Source organism: Aulostomus chinensis, chromosome 1 (assembly GCF_037954235.1).
Source record: "Aulostomus chinensis isolate RoL2024-O1b breed Wild chromosome 1, RoL_Achi_v1.0, whole genome shotgun sequence".
In the NCBI taxonomy this organism is placed as follows: domain Eukaryota; kingdom Metazoa; phylum Chordata; class Actinopteri; order Syngnathiformes; family Aulostomidae; genus Aulostomus; species Aulostomus chinensis.
In genome coordinates, this window is record NC_141320.1 from 62,102,702 (window position 1) to 62,122,489 (window position 19,788).

At 42.8% G+C, this 19,788-nt stretch overlaps 2 protein-coding genes across 8 annotated transcripts in view; one reads left to right on the plus strand and one right to left on the minus strand.

Annotated features, from left to right (window-relative positions):
- LOC147272631 (gamma-aminobutyric acid receptor subunit alpha-5-like) overlaps positions 1-19,788 on the plus strand; it is an 81,093-nt gene that overhangs the window by 48,985 nt on the left and 12,320 nt on the right. The window contains exons 2-9 of one of the 5 annotated variants that reach the window (XM_086198568.1): positions 2,252-2,356; positions 4,084-4,269; positions 4,764-4,842; positions 5,426-5,550; positions 7,347-7,414; positions 8,144-8,364; positions 14,217-14,299; positions 19,629-19,772. In XM_086198568.1, the coding sequence (XP_086054694.1) occupies positions 2,252-2,356; positions 4,084-4,269; positions 4,764-4,842; positions 5,426-5,550; positions 7,347-7,414; positions 8,144-8,364; positions 14,217-14,299; positions 19,629-19,772 (1,011 nt within the window). Of the gene's footprint in view, positions 1-2,251; positions 2,357-2,400; positions 4,373-4,763; positions 4,843-5,425; positions 5,551-7,346; positions 7,415-8,143; positions 8,365-14,216; positions 14,300-19,628; positions 19,773-19,788 lie in introns of those variants that run through there. The other 4 variants (XM_086198587.1, XM_086198597.1, XM_086198578.1 and 1 more) reach the window with 4 other exon arrangements.
- LOC147272632 (gamma-aminobutyric acid receptor subunit beta-3-like) overlaps positions 1-19,788 on the minus strand; it is a 61,620-nt gene that overhangs the window by 36,680 nt on the left and 5,152 nt on the right. For 2 of the 3 annotated variants that reach the window (XM_086198628.1, XM_086198619.1), the window contains exons 2-4: positions 2,240-2,287; positions 265-356; positions 71-138 (exon numbers count right to left, since the gene is read on the minus strand). In XM_086198628.1, the coding sequence (XP_086054754.1) occupies positions 71-138; positions 265-356; positions 2,240-2,287 (208 nt within the window). Of the gene's footprint in view, positions 1-70; positions 139-264; positions 357-447; positions 900-2,239; positions 2,288-19,788 lie in introns of those variants that run through there. The other variant, XM_086198637.1, reaches the window with a different exon arrangement.

Genomic DNA, 19,788 nt, shown 5'->3' on the forward strand with positions numbered 1-19,788 from the left:
GCCGGTCTTGCAGGACACCCATCACATAATCCCCTGAAAGCGGACGTGTGCCTGATGTCAGTCCACTCACCATGTTGACTTCTGACACCATGTCTATGCTGGCCACGTCAATGCTCATCCCGACTGCAACAGGGGCCCCTGGAAGAGGTTGAACAGCACATTATGTATATAGGCCCACACCTCTACACCTGACCACAACACAGTGAATGGCGCCAAAAATAAAGCTGCCTGCCGGCGAGGAGCGGGATTAATGGGGCTAAATACCTCCAAAGTCTGGCCTCAGCCGAATATCGTAGCCCTTCAGTAGTTTATCCACCGTCTCCTTCACGAAAGACATGTTGCCCGGTTCATTGACGCTGGAACGACACAGACAACATCACCTTGACTTCTGTCTTAACGGTAACCTTGACTTGACCAGATGATACAAAAAAAGAAGAGAGCACTCACCTTTTCGCGCAACACACAATAGAACCGATAATCAGTGCGGACAAGACGCGAAATTGACGAACCCTCCGCAAAGTCAACATCACCCCCCTGTTTTTTTCTTGCTTTTCCTCCTTGTTTACAACAGCAGCGAAGAGCCCCCCTCCAATCAACAGCCGCTCTCCAAATCAGAGTAAATCCATTGATTGCCCGAGAAGAGAGAGTGCACGGAGGGGAGGAGGAGGGAGGGAGGGAGGGAGGGAGGAGGTGAGGGGGGGAGTCAGCGTCTTTCTGGACTCAGATATGAAATACGCGCTGACATGGCCTCCCTGGTATGAGCACTGGCTCCGCTCGGCTCTGACTGTTGCAGGAGCATTCAGAGGCTGAAGCGCATGTTGATGAGGAGGGTGGACGAGGATGCTGCTGCTGCTGCTGCTGCTGCTGGTGGCGGTGGAGGCACTCGGCTCCTTCAGATGAGAGATGGAGCCCAACACTGTAAAAAATACCCGCCTGGAGCTGCAGCTCTTGTCTAGCAACCGGGGGCTTTTTTTTTTCTTCTTTTTTTTTTAAAGAATACATGATACTTCCCTCTTTCTATATTTCATGTATCAGCTCCAGTCGTGTTCACCGTGATCTTGATGATGTGTTTTTTTATGTGTCATCATCTCAAGATCTCGTCCCTTCGAGGTCTCACGTTAAAATTTTGCCTTATTCTGAGATAAGTGAGCGGATTTAATGAGAAATCACACAAAAAAATGCAAGAAAAACTCAACAAGTTGCGTCAGTTTGAGATTACGCCATAAGTCACTCGTGATATCCCGACACCTACATTGAAAATATGATTATAAGCACCAATAATTTCAGATTCTGTGCCCTAATGAGAGAATTACATTTTTGTATCATGTTTCTTTTTCTTTTTTTAACTCCGTATTTGTCTGCACCGAGGTTGTTAATTGTCATTCTTTCATACGTTTTTATTTCTGGAAACTCAAGATCTCGTCTCAATAAGCGCGTTTTCTCGGGATAACCAAAATAATTAACTCGTTCTGACTTGTTTCAAGACGGCAAAATGCTGCTTTTCCAAAGATAGCAAGAAACCCAATCTCCAAGTACCAAGAAGGAAGAACAGCCTTGTGTTTTCTCTCCATGCATCCATGCATCAACCCGTCATTCCAGAGTTTTTTTTTTTCAATCTCACGAATTTTTAAAGGGGTTCCTGCAGTCCATGACGTCATCAGGCAAAATAACCGGGATGAGTGCCATTTCCTACAGGAGAACTACAAATATGCCCCCCCCCCCCCCCCAAGAAAACCTTTGCAAGATGTAACTTCTTCATCTTTATCAGAGCTCTCCAGAACTTTCCTGGTGGGAGTTTGAGACGTTTAGCACGTGAATGTCTTCTCTATTTGGCCTCCCAGTCGTCTGCTTCGGCGTCTCATGAACCTCCTGAGACGCGTCCCTCTGTCGGATGTGTTTGCCGACATTGAACTGCAACATTTAAGACTCCCTCCTGAACCAAATTGCCTTTTTAAAACTTGACATTTTTTACAGTGCTCCTCACGCCGTCTGCGCCAATCCCCTTCCTCTGCTCTGTGTAAAAATGGCGGGACCTGAACAATATTGAAGGGGGGGGGGGGCTGCATTTATCAACCCATTAATCGATGCTTGTGATAGATTGGCCTGTTAATTGTCTCTAATGGCCTCTTGCCTTGATCTAAGTTATAGGGTACAACTATGAATTATTTAGTTGTGGAACTAGTGGAGTCAGTGTTTGACTAATTAGGAGCCTCGTTAATGAGACGCGGGTTCTTCCTACCTTGTGTCATAGATGGCGAACAACTTCTTGTTTCCGTCAACAGCGTTCCTGCAAGAAGAGGAAGAAGGGGGGAAAAAAAACCAAGGGCGGTGAATGATCACGTGTTCTCTTCTTCAGGTAACACTTGGTGCTTCATGTTTTCACGTTTGATTACAAAAGAATGTCATTGATCCGTGAATCTCGATGTATTCAGCCTGGGGGAAAGCAGGCATCTAAAACAAGAGATGCCTGCAGGATAAATATTGAAAGGCATTCAATTTCCTATGGGATACCCTTTCACCCTTCTCTCTCTCTCTCTCTCTCGCTCTCTCTCTCTCTCACACTCTCTCTCTCTCGCTCTCTCTCTCTCTCACACTCTCTGACACACACACACACACACGTCCAAGCCGTCATCTCTCGGCAGGAGCTGTCCGCGCCATGCGTGGTGCTGTAATCAGGCTCTGTCCTGAGGGGGACACACAGAGGGGAGGACGGACAGTTCCACACACACACACATAGATTTAGGATCGCGGAGGACGGTTAAATATCTGATTCTAATTACCTTCCACTAAACGTGGAACTCGGCTACCCTCTTTTGGCAATCGTCAGGATGATAATGAGTTCTGCTGCTTTCATGGCAACTTGTGTCCAAATGCAGCAGCAGGCTACCCGGGATAAACAAGCAGGGTAATGTGTTTAAAAAGCCTCGTAAATACACCTTCTTGCTGCCTTCATGGTATTATTTTACACCCAGGAGTCCGTCATTATCCTATGAGCCCCCCCCCCCTCCACACACACACACACACACACACACATGGCTCCACAGTCAAATGATTGCCACCTCATCAGAAAAAAATATAGGTTCGAGGAGTCCTTTTGATAGTTTATATATTTTTAAAAAAGATAAATCAATGTTAAAAGTTATAAAAGCAAAAATGTAAAGGAACGGTGTAAAAGTAGCTCAGTCTTTTAAAAAAAAAAAAAAAAAAGGTCAAAAAATTCAAAGGAGCAAATGTGAAAATGTAGCTAAATTGTGGCTACGTAGCGAGAATAGCTAACCCGTGATTGCCTAAGCTGTGCCTAGCACACATTTTGGTGCAGTTGAGAAGGCAAAGGTACGTGGCAGCATTTGTAAGCTGTAAAAGTTTGAAACAATTTTTACAGCACTTATAAAAAGTCTAACAAAATTGAGGGAGCAATGGGGGGAGTAATGGCTACTTAGCACTCGTTATCAGTTTAACGTAGCTAAATATATAGCCTAGCCTAAGGTTAGCTAACTAGAGAAGCAGTGAATACGTGACTGAAGGTGTTGGCAAAAAAAAAAAAACGTTTATACACAATTGAAAAATCAAGCAAAATGTGATGTAAAAATGGCAAGTAGTGACAAAGTGGCTCAAAGTAATTGATAAACAGATGTGTAGCCTAGCTTCCAATTAGCTAAAAGTTAAAGTGGGCTGGACAGCACACATTTTACCCAACATTACTTAATGAGCTAACACATTTGGAACCGGGTGTGAGTTATAGGGCTGCTGGACAATCAATTCCGGGAAGCGGTGTCACGGAGAGAGAGAGCGTTTTGCTGTGGAAGTTTACGCTGGGGATTAAAACCCGCACCTGATTTTATTAACATCTGCCTCCCCCCCCCCCCCTCGGAGCACCGCGGGTGCCCCTCCTCCTCCCATCCCACCAATGGGGAGCATTTCTTGTCAAATTATTAACCACAATTGCAGCACTCCATTCTCTCGCACCGGCAGTAGGCGTTAAAGCGAAAGACACCGAAAAAATGTGGAGTGACTCCAGTCTGCTCCCAGACTGCCGGACCAGAGCGCGGAGGCAGCCCGTGTGATGCCGCAACACCTCTGGAGGCGATGCAGGAGAAGACGCGGTGCAGCAGGCAGCAGTGACGGAGGACGGCGGTGGAGCCCGCAGCAGGAGACTACAACACGGGGACCCGATGATTGAGAGAGAGAGGGAGGGAGAGAGAGAGCAGCAACCCGCGGTGAAGAGGCTAAACAGAGGGAGGGGAGACAAGCGACCAGCGCGGGGATTAGGTGATTGCAGTTTCTCATCCGCCGACCCTCATCCTCCAGTGTGTGTGTGTGTGGAGGGAGGAAGCCAAGAAATAAACCCCTGCGTTCATGGAGCTATATTCAGGTACCCCAACCCCCCCCCCCTTTTTTTCCCCTTCTTCCTCCTTTTTTTTCTTGGTATCTGGCAAAAGAAAAATGCAGTTAAATGATTTTGCTGGTGATAGGGGGGGGGGCGAGGTGAGGGAGAGGGGTGGTGAATTGAAAATGCGCTGGATGTAATCGCAGTGGAAGATTTAGGCTACACAACAGGGCCATACTGCAGGAGACATTTAAAAAACATCTGTAGTTTTTCTTCCACAGATATTTTGAAGAGTTGAAGATTTCTAGATGTGAAAACAGATTGCGGTCTCATTGTCCCACTCCTTGGTTTAGTGAGTTGGGGTACCTTACCTTGCCCTTCTGATCATTCAGTCTTTGACATCTATACATTTTCTATATGTGGATGTGTGTTACAGCTCCATACAACAAAGTGAGCAGGATTTCAGTCATGACTTGGCTGCTTCTTTCCCTCCTGCTGTTTGGATGCAAAAATGGGTAAGGGTTTGTTTTGTTTTGGTTTGGTTTTTGTACAATTCGGACTATTTAAATTCCTGCCTTCTTTTTAACAGCAAAACAAAATAATGTTCATCTTAATTTCCCAATGCAATGGCAGGTATCGTCACAAACTTCAGAGTTTCATTAACAAAATTGCAGATGAAGCAATCACACACACTTTATTGCTCAGCATTCTTGCCAGCTCTGCTTCCTCTGATTGATCGCATATATCCGAGCTTAAGTGGCTGCCCTGCACTCAAGAGGAGCAAAAAGATCTCTGGCAGTGCTGTCATTAAATCACCACTCTCATCCCGGCACATCAGTGGTTTTTCGATCTCAAATCCCGCTTGTAACCTTTCTACAGTGTGGCTCTTTAAGATCCTGAGCATGAACACAGTGTTCTGTGTGAAAGAGCAGGATTGTAGCGTTGGGGTGATGTGTCTTTCTCACCAGATTTGGTGAAGAAGATGATTTACTTGAATCCCAACTTTTAGCTCTATTTCTCTCCTAAAGGATCCTGCACTTTCACTCACGTGAGGATGGTTTACTCTTCAGTCTCACTGATCTCCTTTTTGTCCCCTAGTTTCTGTCTGTCCTCGTCAGAGGCTCAGAAGGAGGCGGCCGCCAATGACAACAGCACGGTGTTCACCAGGATTCTGGATGGGCTCCTTGATGGCTACGACAACAGGCTTCGGCCTGGACTTGGAGGTTTGCTGGGAACATTTGTTTTTCCTGCTTATTTCGCGGAAATCAGAACCATTTTCATAAAAAAATCTCAAAGCGTGCTAGCCAGTTTCCCCGCTTCAATTTCATGCACTGGCTCATGGTAAATGTTCTCATGTCAGCAGAGGTGAGCGTGTGTTGAGCCGTGCTTCATATGGCCCCCCTGGCAGGGAGAGTAAATCAATCAAGGCGTCCTCAGCGCCACCTGAATTCAGAGGCGTTTTATTCGATCTTCACCCTGGCAACAGGAGATAACCTTGAGAGCCGACGCATTCCTATTCAAAGACTTTTTTTTCTTTCTCTCGGTGGCTATTGAAATGAAAGCTTTTCACTTTTGTCAGCCTTGACTACATCTATACCCCCATGTGTAATGACTCCAGCTATTTATTTTGACTCCCTTGCTCCGTGTCTCACTGTGTCTCCCACATACATGCCATATTTGTCCCATAAAAGGGAAAAATACTAAGGTTTTTTCACAGCAAACACCCGATGTGATGCGAAAGCATGCTCTCACATCCTGGTAACGGTTGCTACCCTTGACAAGAGGGCCTATAAATACATACCAGCAAAAGATTCAAGCCTCCATTCAGCATTCAACAAGCTGCTCTCCACAGCACGACCAGCCTGACTGAACCAATTGTGCAGATAGAACCTCCTGGCATAAGGAGCACATCAACAGATATTTGAGGATTGTCCTGATTTACTCTGTGGCCAGAACCACAACGTGAGGTTTTTAAATACCAAAACCGATCATTCCCACTGATCGGTTTTGGTATTGATGAAACCATTTGCAGGCTGCAAAGTTAGAAGAGACGTGTATATCATTTTAGATTGGGCAAGCTGGTGTGTCCTCCTCAAACTAAAGCTGCAAAAAAAGCCAGATCACCTGTGAGTGTTCATATTTTGATCATTTTTACACAGAACTGCCTCACCAGTGTCTTTTTGTCCCTTTCATATCATCTTTAAACTGAACCTTTTTTTTTTTTTTACATACAACAGACGAAGAGGTCGTATTGTTGCTTTATTCTCAACATGGCCACTGGAAACCTGTTGAGAATACAGTATTGACTAAGTAATTGATCCGGGAACGAATCTGCAGATGAGTATAAATGTAATTAAGGATTATTTGTAACCAAAACTATGGAAAAATACTATTTAGCAATTATATAGCTCTAGCAAAGATCAATTAAATGTCAAAATTTAAAAAAACAAACAAACAGTGGAATTATTAAATGGAAGTTGAAAATCAGGTTGACATCTCATGTTGGATTTAATCCAACAAAATATGTCTGATGCTGACTTTCACATCATATGGACATGAAAGTAATGACATCTGATAGACGTTTTGTTTTGGTTACTTAACCATAAAATTAAGAATTCTACATTAAATTGATATTGAAGTGACACACACTCAAGCTTTAGAAACTGCAGTTCCTAAACGTGGCCACTAGAGGCTGGCTGTAGGAGTTGATCACTTGCCCTACACGCTTGTGTCACAAACATGTCTGGGACAAAAAAACTAGTTTTTGCCTTTACCTTTATGTGCACTTCATGATGTTGTGACATCATAGCTGTCACTAGCTGCTAGCATGCTGGGATCCATCCTCTGAGGCTGCTCCTCTCCTTTATGGTTATACAACGAATTCCATTAGCTTTTTTGTCCCAGCAATTCCGGGGTAGGCTAACCTCTGGGTTGGCCTACAGATATCCTCATCCCTGTGGCACTCTATTCATTCATTAATGTGCTCATTCATTCATTCTCAACTCTGTTCTCTCCACAGAGAACGTGACGGAGATAAAAACAAACATTTTTGTCACCAGCTTTGGGCCGGTGTCGGACACAGAGATGGTGAGATGTTCAGCAAACACTGTAGATGCACAACCGAAGATAAGCCGGACAAACGCGCGCACACAGTCCTGTCCGGGTTTATGGATCGGCCATTTTTGGCTCAAATAAAAGTGGCTGACTCAAACTTTTAAGATTTAATGCAATGTGACTACCCATTTCCAACTTGTTCCAAATGATTCATCCCCTTATTAATCCACTCTCTTATGAAATTTAAGGCTTCATCTGGATAAGAAAAAGGCATTAAATCTGCTCTTTCATTACATCTTCTAGTACAGCTCGTCACATCACTGGCGCTTTGACAAAACACTGATCAAACCTGCTGCTTTCCTATGATTGACTCGAAAAAGGTATTGACAAGTGATTGATACATGAAATGTGGCCCATAAATGTTTATACGCCAGTGTTTCTTCTTTTTTTATTATTATTTTTTGCTTGGAGCCAGTCAATATTTCACGCACGAGCAGATTTATGATGGATTCCTGCACTGCGATGTTTGACCACCATGAATCTTGAGTATTTATGATGGCATAAGGATGTACTACAGTTGTAAACACAGAGGTTGACCATTTTATGTGGTTGGAGGGTTTAAACAAAACAAGTTATATGAGTTTTTCTTCCGCAGTTTTCAAGTAAGATTTCAACCTCTGAAGGGAAAAGCACCCATCGCATATCTAATAATAGTCAATTTCTTTTGGCCTCTTCTGACAAACTCAAATCTCCTTTCCACAGGAATACACCATCGACGTGTTCTTCCGCCAAAGCTGGAAGGATGAGCGCTTGTGCTTTAAAGGGCCCATGGAGATGCTGCCGTTAAATAACCTGCTGGCCAGCAACATCTGGACACCAGACACGTTCTTCCTTAACGGCAAGAAGTCAATCGCTCACAACATGACAACGCCTAACAAGTTGCTGAGGCTCAAAGATGACGGCACTTTGCTCTACACCATGAGGTTGGTTCAAGGCAGACGAGCATGATTAATAATGAAGTGTGAGGTTTGCGGCGATTCAGGGCCACAGAAGAGTGTATCTCGCCACACACACTTGCCAGTAGGTGTAAAACTCTTAAATCAATCAAATCACATTTCTGTCCACAGTAGGAGTTAGAAAAAGGGAAGGAGGCTTCATAATAGATGCATAATAGAAGGAGACAAAAACAAAAAATCTTGGTTTATCCTTTTTCAGATTTTAGAAATGTAACAACCGAATTGACTAAAATTCAGAGGGATTTCATCCACTAAAACCAGAGAGCACCCTGGGAGCGTATCCCTCCCCCAAGCGAGCTCGCCCAGACACACCAAAAAAAAATGCAATTTTTCGCTATGTTGAACGGATCTGAACAAAAACTTGGCAAAGGCAAAAATCAACTCGGATGTGACGAAAACCATTATGCTTTTTTTGCAAAAAAGAATAAAAACTAAATCCGACTGAATTGCCCAAAACTTGGAGACACACATTAAAGGTCACCACAAACTGTGGACTGTCTTTTAAGGAAAACTAGATGAATAAACACAGGATGAATGACCGAGACATTTGACTTACATGAAATTAATAAATATCTACCAAAATTAACAGCGTGGGCCAGGAGAGGCTCGGCATAAAATCCTCAGTATGTGACTGCAGCACAACAGTGTCACCCAGTGGTCATTCAGAGTCATTTCATCAGCCCGCTTAGCTAAACAACTAAAAAAAACAAAACAAGGATTTACTTAAGAATCTTGTTATTGCTCCTATTTCATTGAAGGTTTTTTGCTAATATTCTATAATATAAATTCTAGAATCAAGTGGTGTTTTTTTGTTGTTGTTGTTTTGCCCCCCCCCCCCCCATGTGTGATTTTGAGGAAAAACTCGGGCATCAACAATAAAGAAAAGCAGCCTCATTGTGAAATTCAACTTTTTGGAGCTAGTATTATGTTCGATAATTTAAAAAAAAAACAACAACATAACAAAACAAAGCATGGCAACAATTAATTCCAAAAATTTGTGGAGGAAAACGTGATGTTTGTGGTGTTCCTGAAGTTATATCGATAAAGATGTTCAAAGATGGTTTCTCTATCCTGAGTCAGGATAGAGAAACCATCTTTGAACAGAGGAGGTGGACTGCGACATTTCCTTTCACCTATTTACAACCAAGTCCTTTCAAAGCTTCCCCAAAGAGCTCAGCTGAAAGACCCATGTGGAACGGCTGATGCCAGCACAGCCCATTAGCATCTGAGTGGTCGGTGAAACTCCCTAACGACCACCCCTGAAACTCCCTGACACCGCACAACGACTGTCGTTTGGGGAGGCCAGGTGAGTCTCGGGAGGGTCGTTTCCACCACAATAGCACTGACCACTCCCACATAGGTTTATAAGCTGGAGTTTCCACACTCTTCACTAGAACTGAAGAAGCCTCTCGGATGAGAGGTGAAACGTCTTCAAGATAAACTTACGTCCAGTTGACCAGATTTTACTTCGCTTCGATCTACGATGACCTGGATGAATGAGAACCTACACAGACAGACTTCCTGAAGTTATACTCTGACACAAACAGGAGTTTTTGTTCAGTGAAACACCAGTGCACTCTGACCTTTGGAGCGGAGAATTAGAATAATTCTTGACTTAGTATTTATCCTCAGGAGTGACTGCAGCTGGGGGGCTTAGTGTGACTGTATTACGGATGAGAGCACTCTGATCTGATACTGTACCGGGGGGGAATGCGAGATGCTAGACAGATGATCCATATGTGTCCATCCTGGCATGTAACCAGTCCCGAAGCCCCCCCTTGTCCCAGAAATAGACACACCCTCATCTCAGGCACATTTTCTGCTCTAATCAGTTAGTGACACTGAGCTTTGACCTTTAAACTTGACAAGTAGATTGCATGTGTGAGTGTACGCATGCCCATTTCCATGTGCAATTAGATGGAGATTTATGCATATGTATATGCATAAATGTGCATGTGTGTGTGAGACAGAGAGAGAGCTAAAAATAACATGAGAATATGTGCCACGGTAAACTAAGCAGTCGTAGTAGTTTGCGTGTAATCGTTTGATTGTCAGAGTATTACTAGCAAGCAGGCAGCGCTGGTTGGATTTCCTGATAAACACACACAGGCTGTTCTTGTCATTAAGTTGTTAAACCAGCAGTGGTCACAAGAAGTGATTTAAATTCACCCTTGTGTTTATTTATAGCAAATTATTCCATGAATATTTGTTTTTCCATTAAGAATTTTTCCATATCAAAGCCCAAATGAGGCAACTGTGGATACACGTTTGAGGAAGAGAAAAAAAATGCTAATGCAGCCAGAATACAGTATGTCCCATAGATGTATGTCCCTTCTAGTGATCATCAATACTGAAATTCTTGTTTTTTTCTGAAAAAACACAGAGAATAAAAATAACAAAACTGTGTACAAAATCCATGTCAGTCGGGTTTCCCATCCGAGACCCAAACGGACGTGATTTCTTTTCATCGACTCTTGTCTTCAAACTCTACAAGGTACTCTACAAGAAAGATGAGAGAGTTTCAGGAGGATCAAACAGGTTGTTTTTAGCTTCTTCAACAAGAGAAGGGGTCTCAAGACCCAAAGCGGGGGTCCAAAATGGCCCTACTTTCACTTTTATCTAGACACAAAAAAATCTGACGTTTAAATACATTATTTTAATAATTAGAGATATAACTTATTTGTCATGAAAAATATATTCTCTACGAAATTTTTTTGATATGAATCTTTGCAAGTTTCCTCATGTTACTGTTTTCTTGTTCATTTTCGGGGAATGTCTTGCTATATGTCACGTCGCATTTTCCTGTGTTTCACGACTTTGCCGTGAAAAATGTGACGAACTAATAACTAGCAAACGTCAACTGCTGCAAGGACACAACAACAACAAAGTGTGACCATTTTGGAGGGTCAGATTAGAAAGAAGTAACGCTTTCAGAAGGGGTCAGAACATAAACAGCTGGGTTAAACTGCTGCATGTCGTTTAATCAGTCGATAAAGAACAATTATTTGAACCTTCAGTGGTGATCAGCTGTATTCCACGGATAACTCAAGATGGTGAGGATGCACGTGTGCTTACATTCCCGCTGGCACTCTGAAAGGGTGAAACATGCACGCCGATTCAGCACATGCACATCTACCTCAGTTCACATCGCAAATTACACACACACGCACACATTCATCATGCATGGGTGTCAGTGTCTCTCCTCTCCTTCTTATCGGAATGAGATTGCGCCGCTGCCTCATTTGAAAGCCATTACGCTGAGAAGTGGTTTGTTTTATAGAGCAAATTTCCATACTTTGGTCTCTGTGGGTAATTCATAAAACACCCTACTCACTCTGCAAGCTTAATACATCTGGGCTTGATGGCGGCCCATTATAGCAGGGAACCAGAACATACACAGCTTTATCGGCTGCTTGAACTCACCGCTATATTACCAAGGAGCGACTACGTTAGAAGCTATTATCATTAGGTACAGTTGAGTGGCTGGTCTCATTCATGTACTTCTAGATTGTAAGAGTTGCACCCTTGATGGAAGAAGAAGGTGTGGAGTCGCACACTATCACCTTATTTTATCGCCAGTCAAGAGCAAAATGCATTCAAGAAGACAAACTTTCGCTGCAGAGGTCACATGACCCCCACCATCTTGTCTGCAGTCAAGTCCTTCTCTTGATTACATTGATTATTTACAGCATAACAAGCTGAAATTATTATTAGCTTAGCATGCAAATTCAAATGCTAACTTTAGCCAAAAAGATAGGCAGTGATGGCAGATGAATGCAATGGCATTAGCATCACACCCTTTTTAGATGGACTGTTGCTTCATGTTGCTTCTATTTATCATCATTTCCAGTCACTTCCTGTTTTATTTTGAAATCCCTTCCCTCTTGGTGTTTTTCCTGTCACTGTATTTTTTTCCTGCATTTTGAAAGGAATCACCTGTGTCTTGTCTGTTCACACCCACAGCCTTGATCCCAGTGTCTCTTATCCAATCAGATCCTTCCCTGCCCTCGCATCACCCCTGGAGTTCAAATAAGTTTTTGTGTTCTAGACATTGCTGTCTTGTTTGTTTGGTTGAGTTCACTCTGCTGTTCTTTCCGCCTGTCATTCACCAGTTTGCACTGATGTCCGCACACGTTTATACATTTTTATTGATTTATCGTTAAATCTGCGCCCTGCAACGGACTGGCAACCTGTCCAGGGTGAACCCTGCCTCTCGCTCAGTGTCAGCTGGGATAGGCCCCAGCCCCCCCACACACACACACACACATATTAACTTTAAGTGGCTGCGAGTATTATTCTACACCAGTTATGCTTTTTATTTCTATTTTACTTCCCCTAGCTGATGTACTGTTAGTCATTAAGTACTTTTTATACCCAATCATGTATTTCTTGGTACTTTTATATTTGTTTTCCTAAATTGTGTTGTTGTGAATACCACAAAAAGCCCTGATAAATAAACTCTATTGTCATTTGCCAGACACAAGCGTTCCAAATGGGCTACAAGCGAACTGAATGATGGGGAGAAATAAATGGAGTTCAATGATTCTGACGGAAAGGAATTTGTTCAGCCAAAAATAAATAAGAAAACACCCCGACTCAAAAACTCTCTCCAAAGTCATCGCCGCGAATAGAGCGCAGCCGCCTGAATAAGTCCTGGTGTAGTCGCCAGTAGCCATGTTCTTATTTCTTCATCTCAAAGACACTCTTTGTCGTCCGTATAAAAATCCTTCAGCTGTTTTAGACACAATAATGCAATTGGTTAATCCTGCAGCGATGTGGAAAGCAAACTGAGGCCCCAAAACAGTGGTCTCTGTAGGGACCGGAGGTGGCCTCTTATCCTACTTTGTCACGCTTCGTTCACTCTCATCGCAGCATTGGGAAACCTCCTGCGGTTGATACGAGCAGGAGGATGTGGAGCGTACGACCCAAGAGGATTTCACCACATCTTGGCGACACACATAATGTAGCTCAGAGAAAGAATGGAGCTTATATTAGATAAACTTTTAATTCGGTAAATATATGTCTTTGTGAATTTCTGCAACACTTAATCTTCTTCATTAGGTTCAGTGAGCCAACATTCTCATATTACTGCATTTATTAACTTTTAATATGCAAGAATGCCCAGAAATTCAATCTTCAGCTGATAAAAATGATAATTATAATGTGTGTATGCTTGATTTGCATGCTTGATTTTTTTTCCCCCCCTATCTTTTGAGAGACTGAGCGGTACCACCAGAGCATCGTAACCATGGCTGCTAAAATGTCTTAAACTGCTCTCGTTCTACATGTAAAGAATATAAATTATGGATTAGATCTATATTAAGCAGCAGGGAAGAAAAACTCTACTTTTGGAGGCTGAGATGCACAGCAATGTAGGTTTTCAAGCCAAATACCTCAGAGACCGTGTGACCACCAGGTGGCAGTGTTGCCTCTGCCAAAGCCAGATTGCAGCAAGGGAAATGCTGCAGTGTCATGCATGGAACTGTACTGACATAATACAAGAGAAAAACAATAACTCCTTCTGTGTCATGGTACACATATTTAATAATAATATTTTAAAAGTTATCTTCCACTTGTCTCTTATTTTAGTCAGTACCCTAAAGCCACAAGCTTCTTCCCTTGTAGCTTTTGGAGGCCTGTAATTGTAGCTGTTCCTGTAATTGCACACTGCAAAAGATCTCAATTAGCAGGGGTGTTTAAAGGTATGTCAGAGAGTAAACATAGCAACTAAACATACTTCCAGGATACTTATTTCCTCCACTGTGCTAATGATTAAATGACGATCCAGGATGGCTAACGCATGTTTTGTCCTGCTACAGACTGACCATATCAGCAGAATGCCCCATGCAGCTGGAGGACTTCCCCATGGACGCGCACGCCTGCCCTCTCAAGTTTGGCAGCTGTGAGTCAAATATCCATCTTTCCATCAGTGACATTCACTCCATCACTTCTAGAAAAAAGATTCATCTAAATCCAGAGAACAATGAGACAGAATTTTGAGCAACATTGGGTAATTAATGCATTGCATCTTCTGACAGATGGCAAACTGAGAAGTTATTGTCTGGATTGCTGCGTTTGCTTTCCTTCATTTGTCACTTTAAAAAAGAGACCATGTGACTATCTCTGAACAGCTGTAGGTGACAATCACATTGCTCAGGATTTTGCTAAATGTTAAGCTATTATAACAATGAAATGACGCACTAAAGTGTATCCTACAGCAATGTTTACGAAAAGGGGCCACAGTAAGCCTTTAGCTAAATGCTAAGCTGATGTGCCAGTTCCTATTATCAAGCCAGCTCCATCAGATATGGATGGAGTTGTTTTGTGTCTTATTTTGTAGTTTTTAGACTTTTATTTTGTCATGACTGACAACTGTTTGTTGGTATGCAATTCCCCGGAAAATCCTCAAACCTTGCAGCCGGGGGGCCTGTGTTGACCAACCCCTAAAAGATAGTACATTACCTTTGGGGACGCAGTGCATCCCAGCCGCTCTCCTTAGCCAGCACAGGAGTATTTATACTCATCCCCGGCGATGCTATCTATGTGTTGAACCAGTCATGCTGTGTAGCACCATCATCAACATTTCAATACCATCTCCTCCTCCTCCTCCCCCTAATCTATATTTATTTCTGCAAATGCAAATGTTTTCCAATATTTATTTGCTCTGGTTCAGCTTTCAGTGAACACACCGAGGAACTGAAAATAGCGCTATGGAAGCATCACTGCCATCTAGTGTTTCAGCAGTGTAATTGAAGTTATTGACTGGCAGTGGTTGAGGGAGCACTTGATTTGATTTGTTGGCTGGAGAACAGTTTTTTTCAACATCACGGTCAAGGCCAAAATCGTGCTTGAGGTAAAAATTCAATCGCAGCACTCCTACGGGAGACTTGACCACTGCCCTGCCCACTGATGCAGACTCTCTTGTCTTCTATTAACAGGAAATAATTAGCAGTTGTGTGAGGTTGAACCAGAGAATCCGGCTTCAAGTGAAAAGGACGTTAAGTGATTTGTTGCAGCCAACTTTTGTGGCACCACCGCTGCATGCAATGCACTTTTTGGGGTACATTTTAATATATTTAAAGCCATTATAGGCCAGTAGTCCCATCAGGTCACATAGCAGCTTTTCATTTGTAAGAGTGAGAATGTATTGTGTCTCCTCCTCTGTTACATCGTTTGTTGTATTGTTGAGTCCCCTGACTATTTACAGAAGCAACATACTGCAGGGGCAATTGCAAGTGTAACTTGTCCTATATATTGATAAATGAAAGTAAGACAGAGTTCATGAATGCTATACATTCGTGCTGAAGAAGCAGTGAGACGGATGAGATAGTCAGAGGATTTTCCTCAGGGGGCGTCGTGGAAAGGATAATGTCCTGACTGTCTGTGGTGTTTTACACTATCAGTTGCAGCTTATTTTAAGTGCTCAACTGTACATCATGAGACACTTTGCCTACTAGAGCATTAAACCTGCTTATTTGAGCACCTTTCTTTATAAATATGTATGGGCTTCCCTTGAAGCTTATTCCAGAAAACACGCACGCGATGATGATTATGACACATTTTCCAACACTTCATTAGGCCTCTCATTAAAAGGGTTTTCCCCTACGTCGTCTTAGCAGAACGGCTTGTCTGTTTGTCCTACCAGCTGGGACGTGTATAGAAACTTGAGTGACCCAGGGGGGTATTTAAAGACTGATCTGGCCAAATGCTACACCTCGGGAGCCTCTGGGGCTAAAAGGATGAGGGCTCTTATCTGCAGATTTCTGTGCCATGCTGTCCACCCTACAGTTACTATGGATGTGAAGCACATTTGAGTGCAATCCAATTACAGTGTAAGGAGCTGCTGGGCCTACCCATGGCAAACTCTAACCTAATCGCCTCAGTGCAATGCCCTACAGGTGAGAAGAGTAAGTGTATAATAGGAGTAATGTGCTGGTTGCAACACTGTGCGATATTTTTACAAGGTGTAGGAAATATTTCCTGTCACCTTTATTTTGTTGTGTCTAAGACTCTCTGTCTGACCTGCCGTCACCCTTTTTCGCAGAAATATAAGACTGCAGCAAATGTGCCTGACATCTTAAAAGAAAAGTACAATCTCTTATCTTGAAGGTAAAATGGCCGGAGTAACTGTCACAAGCACGATGCAGTGGTGTGACTGTACCTACTGTTTACTGTTGTGAGAGGAGAGGAAAGGAGACACTATCTGGTGTGATGAAAAATGGTTGAAATTCATCTCCACTAAATCTCTCCATGCAGTCTTCCAAACGGTGCCGTTTGATAATTCAGTCCGGCCGTACTGAGTCGGCAATCTACGCCAGTGGGGAAGTTTGAGGTTTCCAAGCTGAGTTGGCAGACTGAACCAGATAAGAGGTGTTCTCATGTCATTTTCCACCTGATTTATGGGCACATAAGGGATGCTATTCAGGTATAAGTACCTGGAAATGCAGGTAATCGTCCGAGATAAGCTAAAAGGAATGGGAGGGGAAATTATTGGCTACCGATTTCGAGAGGTCATAGAATTTTTTTGTGATCATAGAAATCAATCATAGCAATCGCTGTCCTGCCATCTGGCCATTTATTGTCTTCATTAAAATCCATATTGTACATTACAGTATAATTCAGATGTAGCTCAACCGTTGCAGGAATTCTGAATGCTGATACTGCAACTCTGCTAAGCTAATTAGCTTTAACAGGAGATTTGTGTTGGCTAACTGCCTCCCATAGTCATGCTGAATGTGTCTGAGAAACTGATATAGTTTTTTTGTCTGGACATGGATATATTGGCCTTGTAAGCGTCTAATTCAAGTATCAGATTGTTTTTGCTCCTTCTGGAAGCACTTGAAGATGTTTTACAATCAGAAATTAAATTTAAAACAGATGCAAGCTTGACATTCAAGTGGAAGCTGCATCTTACTGTTTGTTTTAGCTTTATTAGACAGACCAGTTTGCCAAAATGTCCCAATTTTTTATCCACTTAATAAAAGTAGTGAAGTATATTGTCCAATTGAAGCACGAGGCACACTCTTAAATTAGTAAAGCTAAATGCCATCTAATCCGCTATTCTGGCATTGTACCTGTAGCCCAATTTAGCCGCTAGCACATGGTCATACAGTTCTCAAATATACGCCAAGGAGTTACAGTAATGCTTTTTCTGATCTAATCAGGTGACGGTGAGCTCAGCAATATCAGGCATGTCATTAGCATGCTAACTGCTCTTCTCCCAACACACAAAAATGGCAGCAGGAATGACTGCACTTCCTTATTTGAGCAATGTGGAACATTTTTGCTCAACCAGTTTACAAACCATCAGTTTGGTCTTGTTTGTCCCAACACATATTTCTCAAAATATCAAAGAATATATACAAAAAAGGTTTGTTCAGTGTACAACATGGTGGCTTCTTGTGAGAAACTAAGTGAGGACCTTTCTGAAACACCATGATAAATATACAGCAATCATAAAATCTGCATCAACATCAATTGATGCCCACTCATAAACACGGACGAGCAGTCCCCAAAGTGGACGTCTGTCAGGGGGATGATTACCATCATCTCTGGCTGTAACCTAAAACATATTAACTACTTGAAACTTAGCAAAGCTGTTGTTTATGTCAAGGTGGGTGTTTCGAGTGTGTTTGTTCCCCCAAATCGACACGTAAAGATGCAGATGGTGGTATAAGGTACAAATGTGGCCTACTGAGCAGCGGGAAAACAATTAAATATGGTCCGGTGAGTCAACTTTCAGCCCACAGTCTTCTGGTGGACGTGAAAGTGAATCATTTGTTTATGACCGTCTCCTTCTCCGAGTCTTTCTATAGAAGATGAATGAACAGCAGAAGTCAACAATCCCAGAGGTCGCTTGTTGTTGTGACTCTCCTCAGCTTTCAGTTCATTGTTTCCTAAGCCAGAGGGGTTTTCTGTGGTATTTGTTTGTCTGTATCTCTCGGTGTCTGCGGTGTTTTGGCTGAATTTCACCAAATTTGGTGGTGGGTTGAAGGTTGAAGCTGTTAAATTTGGGGAGGGATCTGTTGAATGTAGCGAGTATTGGCATGTTTTTCATATTGGGTTTGGATTAGGTTGCCTTTGCGCAGCTGTGCCAAACCCTCAAGTTTTTGGTTTTTCAGTCTCATATTCATTTTCACTTTTTCTAGATGTAACAAGCAGATCTTTTATACAAGAATGTCCTGAAGACTTCACAAACACCTGACATATTGTAGTAGTTTCATTTTAATAGTTTTATTGGAATGTTATAGAGAGCAGCACAATCAATTTTTACTCATCGATCGTAGCTGATAAAACCACTTTAGATGCTCCAGCTTGTGGTAAAACTGAGCTGACATTTGTATCCAAAACTATATTTCTGGCTTGTCTGCATTTATTTCCATTAATGTTTTGCTCAGCCTCCCTCAGAGTGGCGGAGCTATAGTAAGTGATGAATTTGGCTGTGTTTTGGCTCCCTTTGCCTCACACATAAGGCGGAGAGCAGCAAAGCATTAAGCGTGAACAGTCGAAAAGTTGGCACAGGTGCAGCACCTCGCCTGCCAAAGTCTTTAGCTCGGCTTCTGCATAATGAAATTCACCAATAATCCCTCATTCCAATCTAACTACCCTCCAATTAAGGTCCTGGCCTTTGTCCTGACAGTGCCCCGATTCAAACACAACATATTTTACATCAGCCGCCAAGTGAGCACCCAGGATGGAGATACTCAAGTTGAGATGTTGCCAAGTCAGGACTTCTTTTTTTCGCAAGTGTTAGAACAAACAGCAAAACAATTTGTAAACATTTTAATATTTAAAATAGTTTTAATGCAGTTTTTGTGGGCTCAAATCCAGAGTGTCCATATTTCTGCCCTGACAAGGGCGCGAACGATAGATGAGGATTCAACAGGAATACGTGCTATAGCAGAGCAGGCTTTCATCACAAGTGTGATGCAATACATGATGGGTAATCTGACTCAGTCTGGCTCCTGCTGACACACTCTCACCTCTGACCCAGAAGTGTGGTTTAAGCAAAAATACACTCGGATGTCCATCCACACACACTCATGCAGCCTGTGGTCTCATCAAAAGGTGCTAGAAAGACATCAGCACTCGCCCAGATACACACAGGTTCATGGATGACCCCAGAGATGGCAGTGGATTGTCTGTCTGGTTGACTAATTACTGCCTGAGAGGCTTTTAACTTGTATTTCGGATGTGTGTTTATTAAATATCTTTCTCGTCTTGTTCCTCAGATGCCTATCCGGTCTCCGAGGTGGTCTACACGTGGACTCAGGGAGCGGCTAAGTCTGTGGTGGTTGCAGAGGACGGGTCCAGACTCAACCAGTACCTTCTTATCGGGCAAACCGCTGGTACAGAGGACATACACACGAGCCGAGGTACGGGCGAAACGCT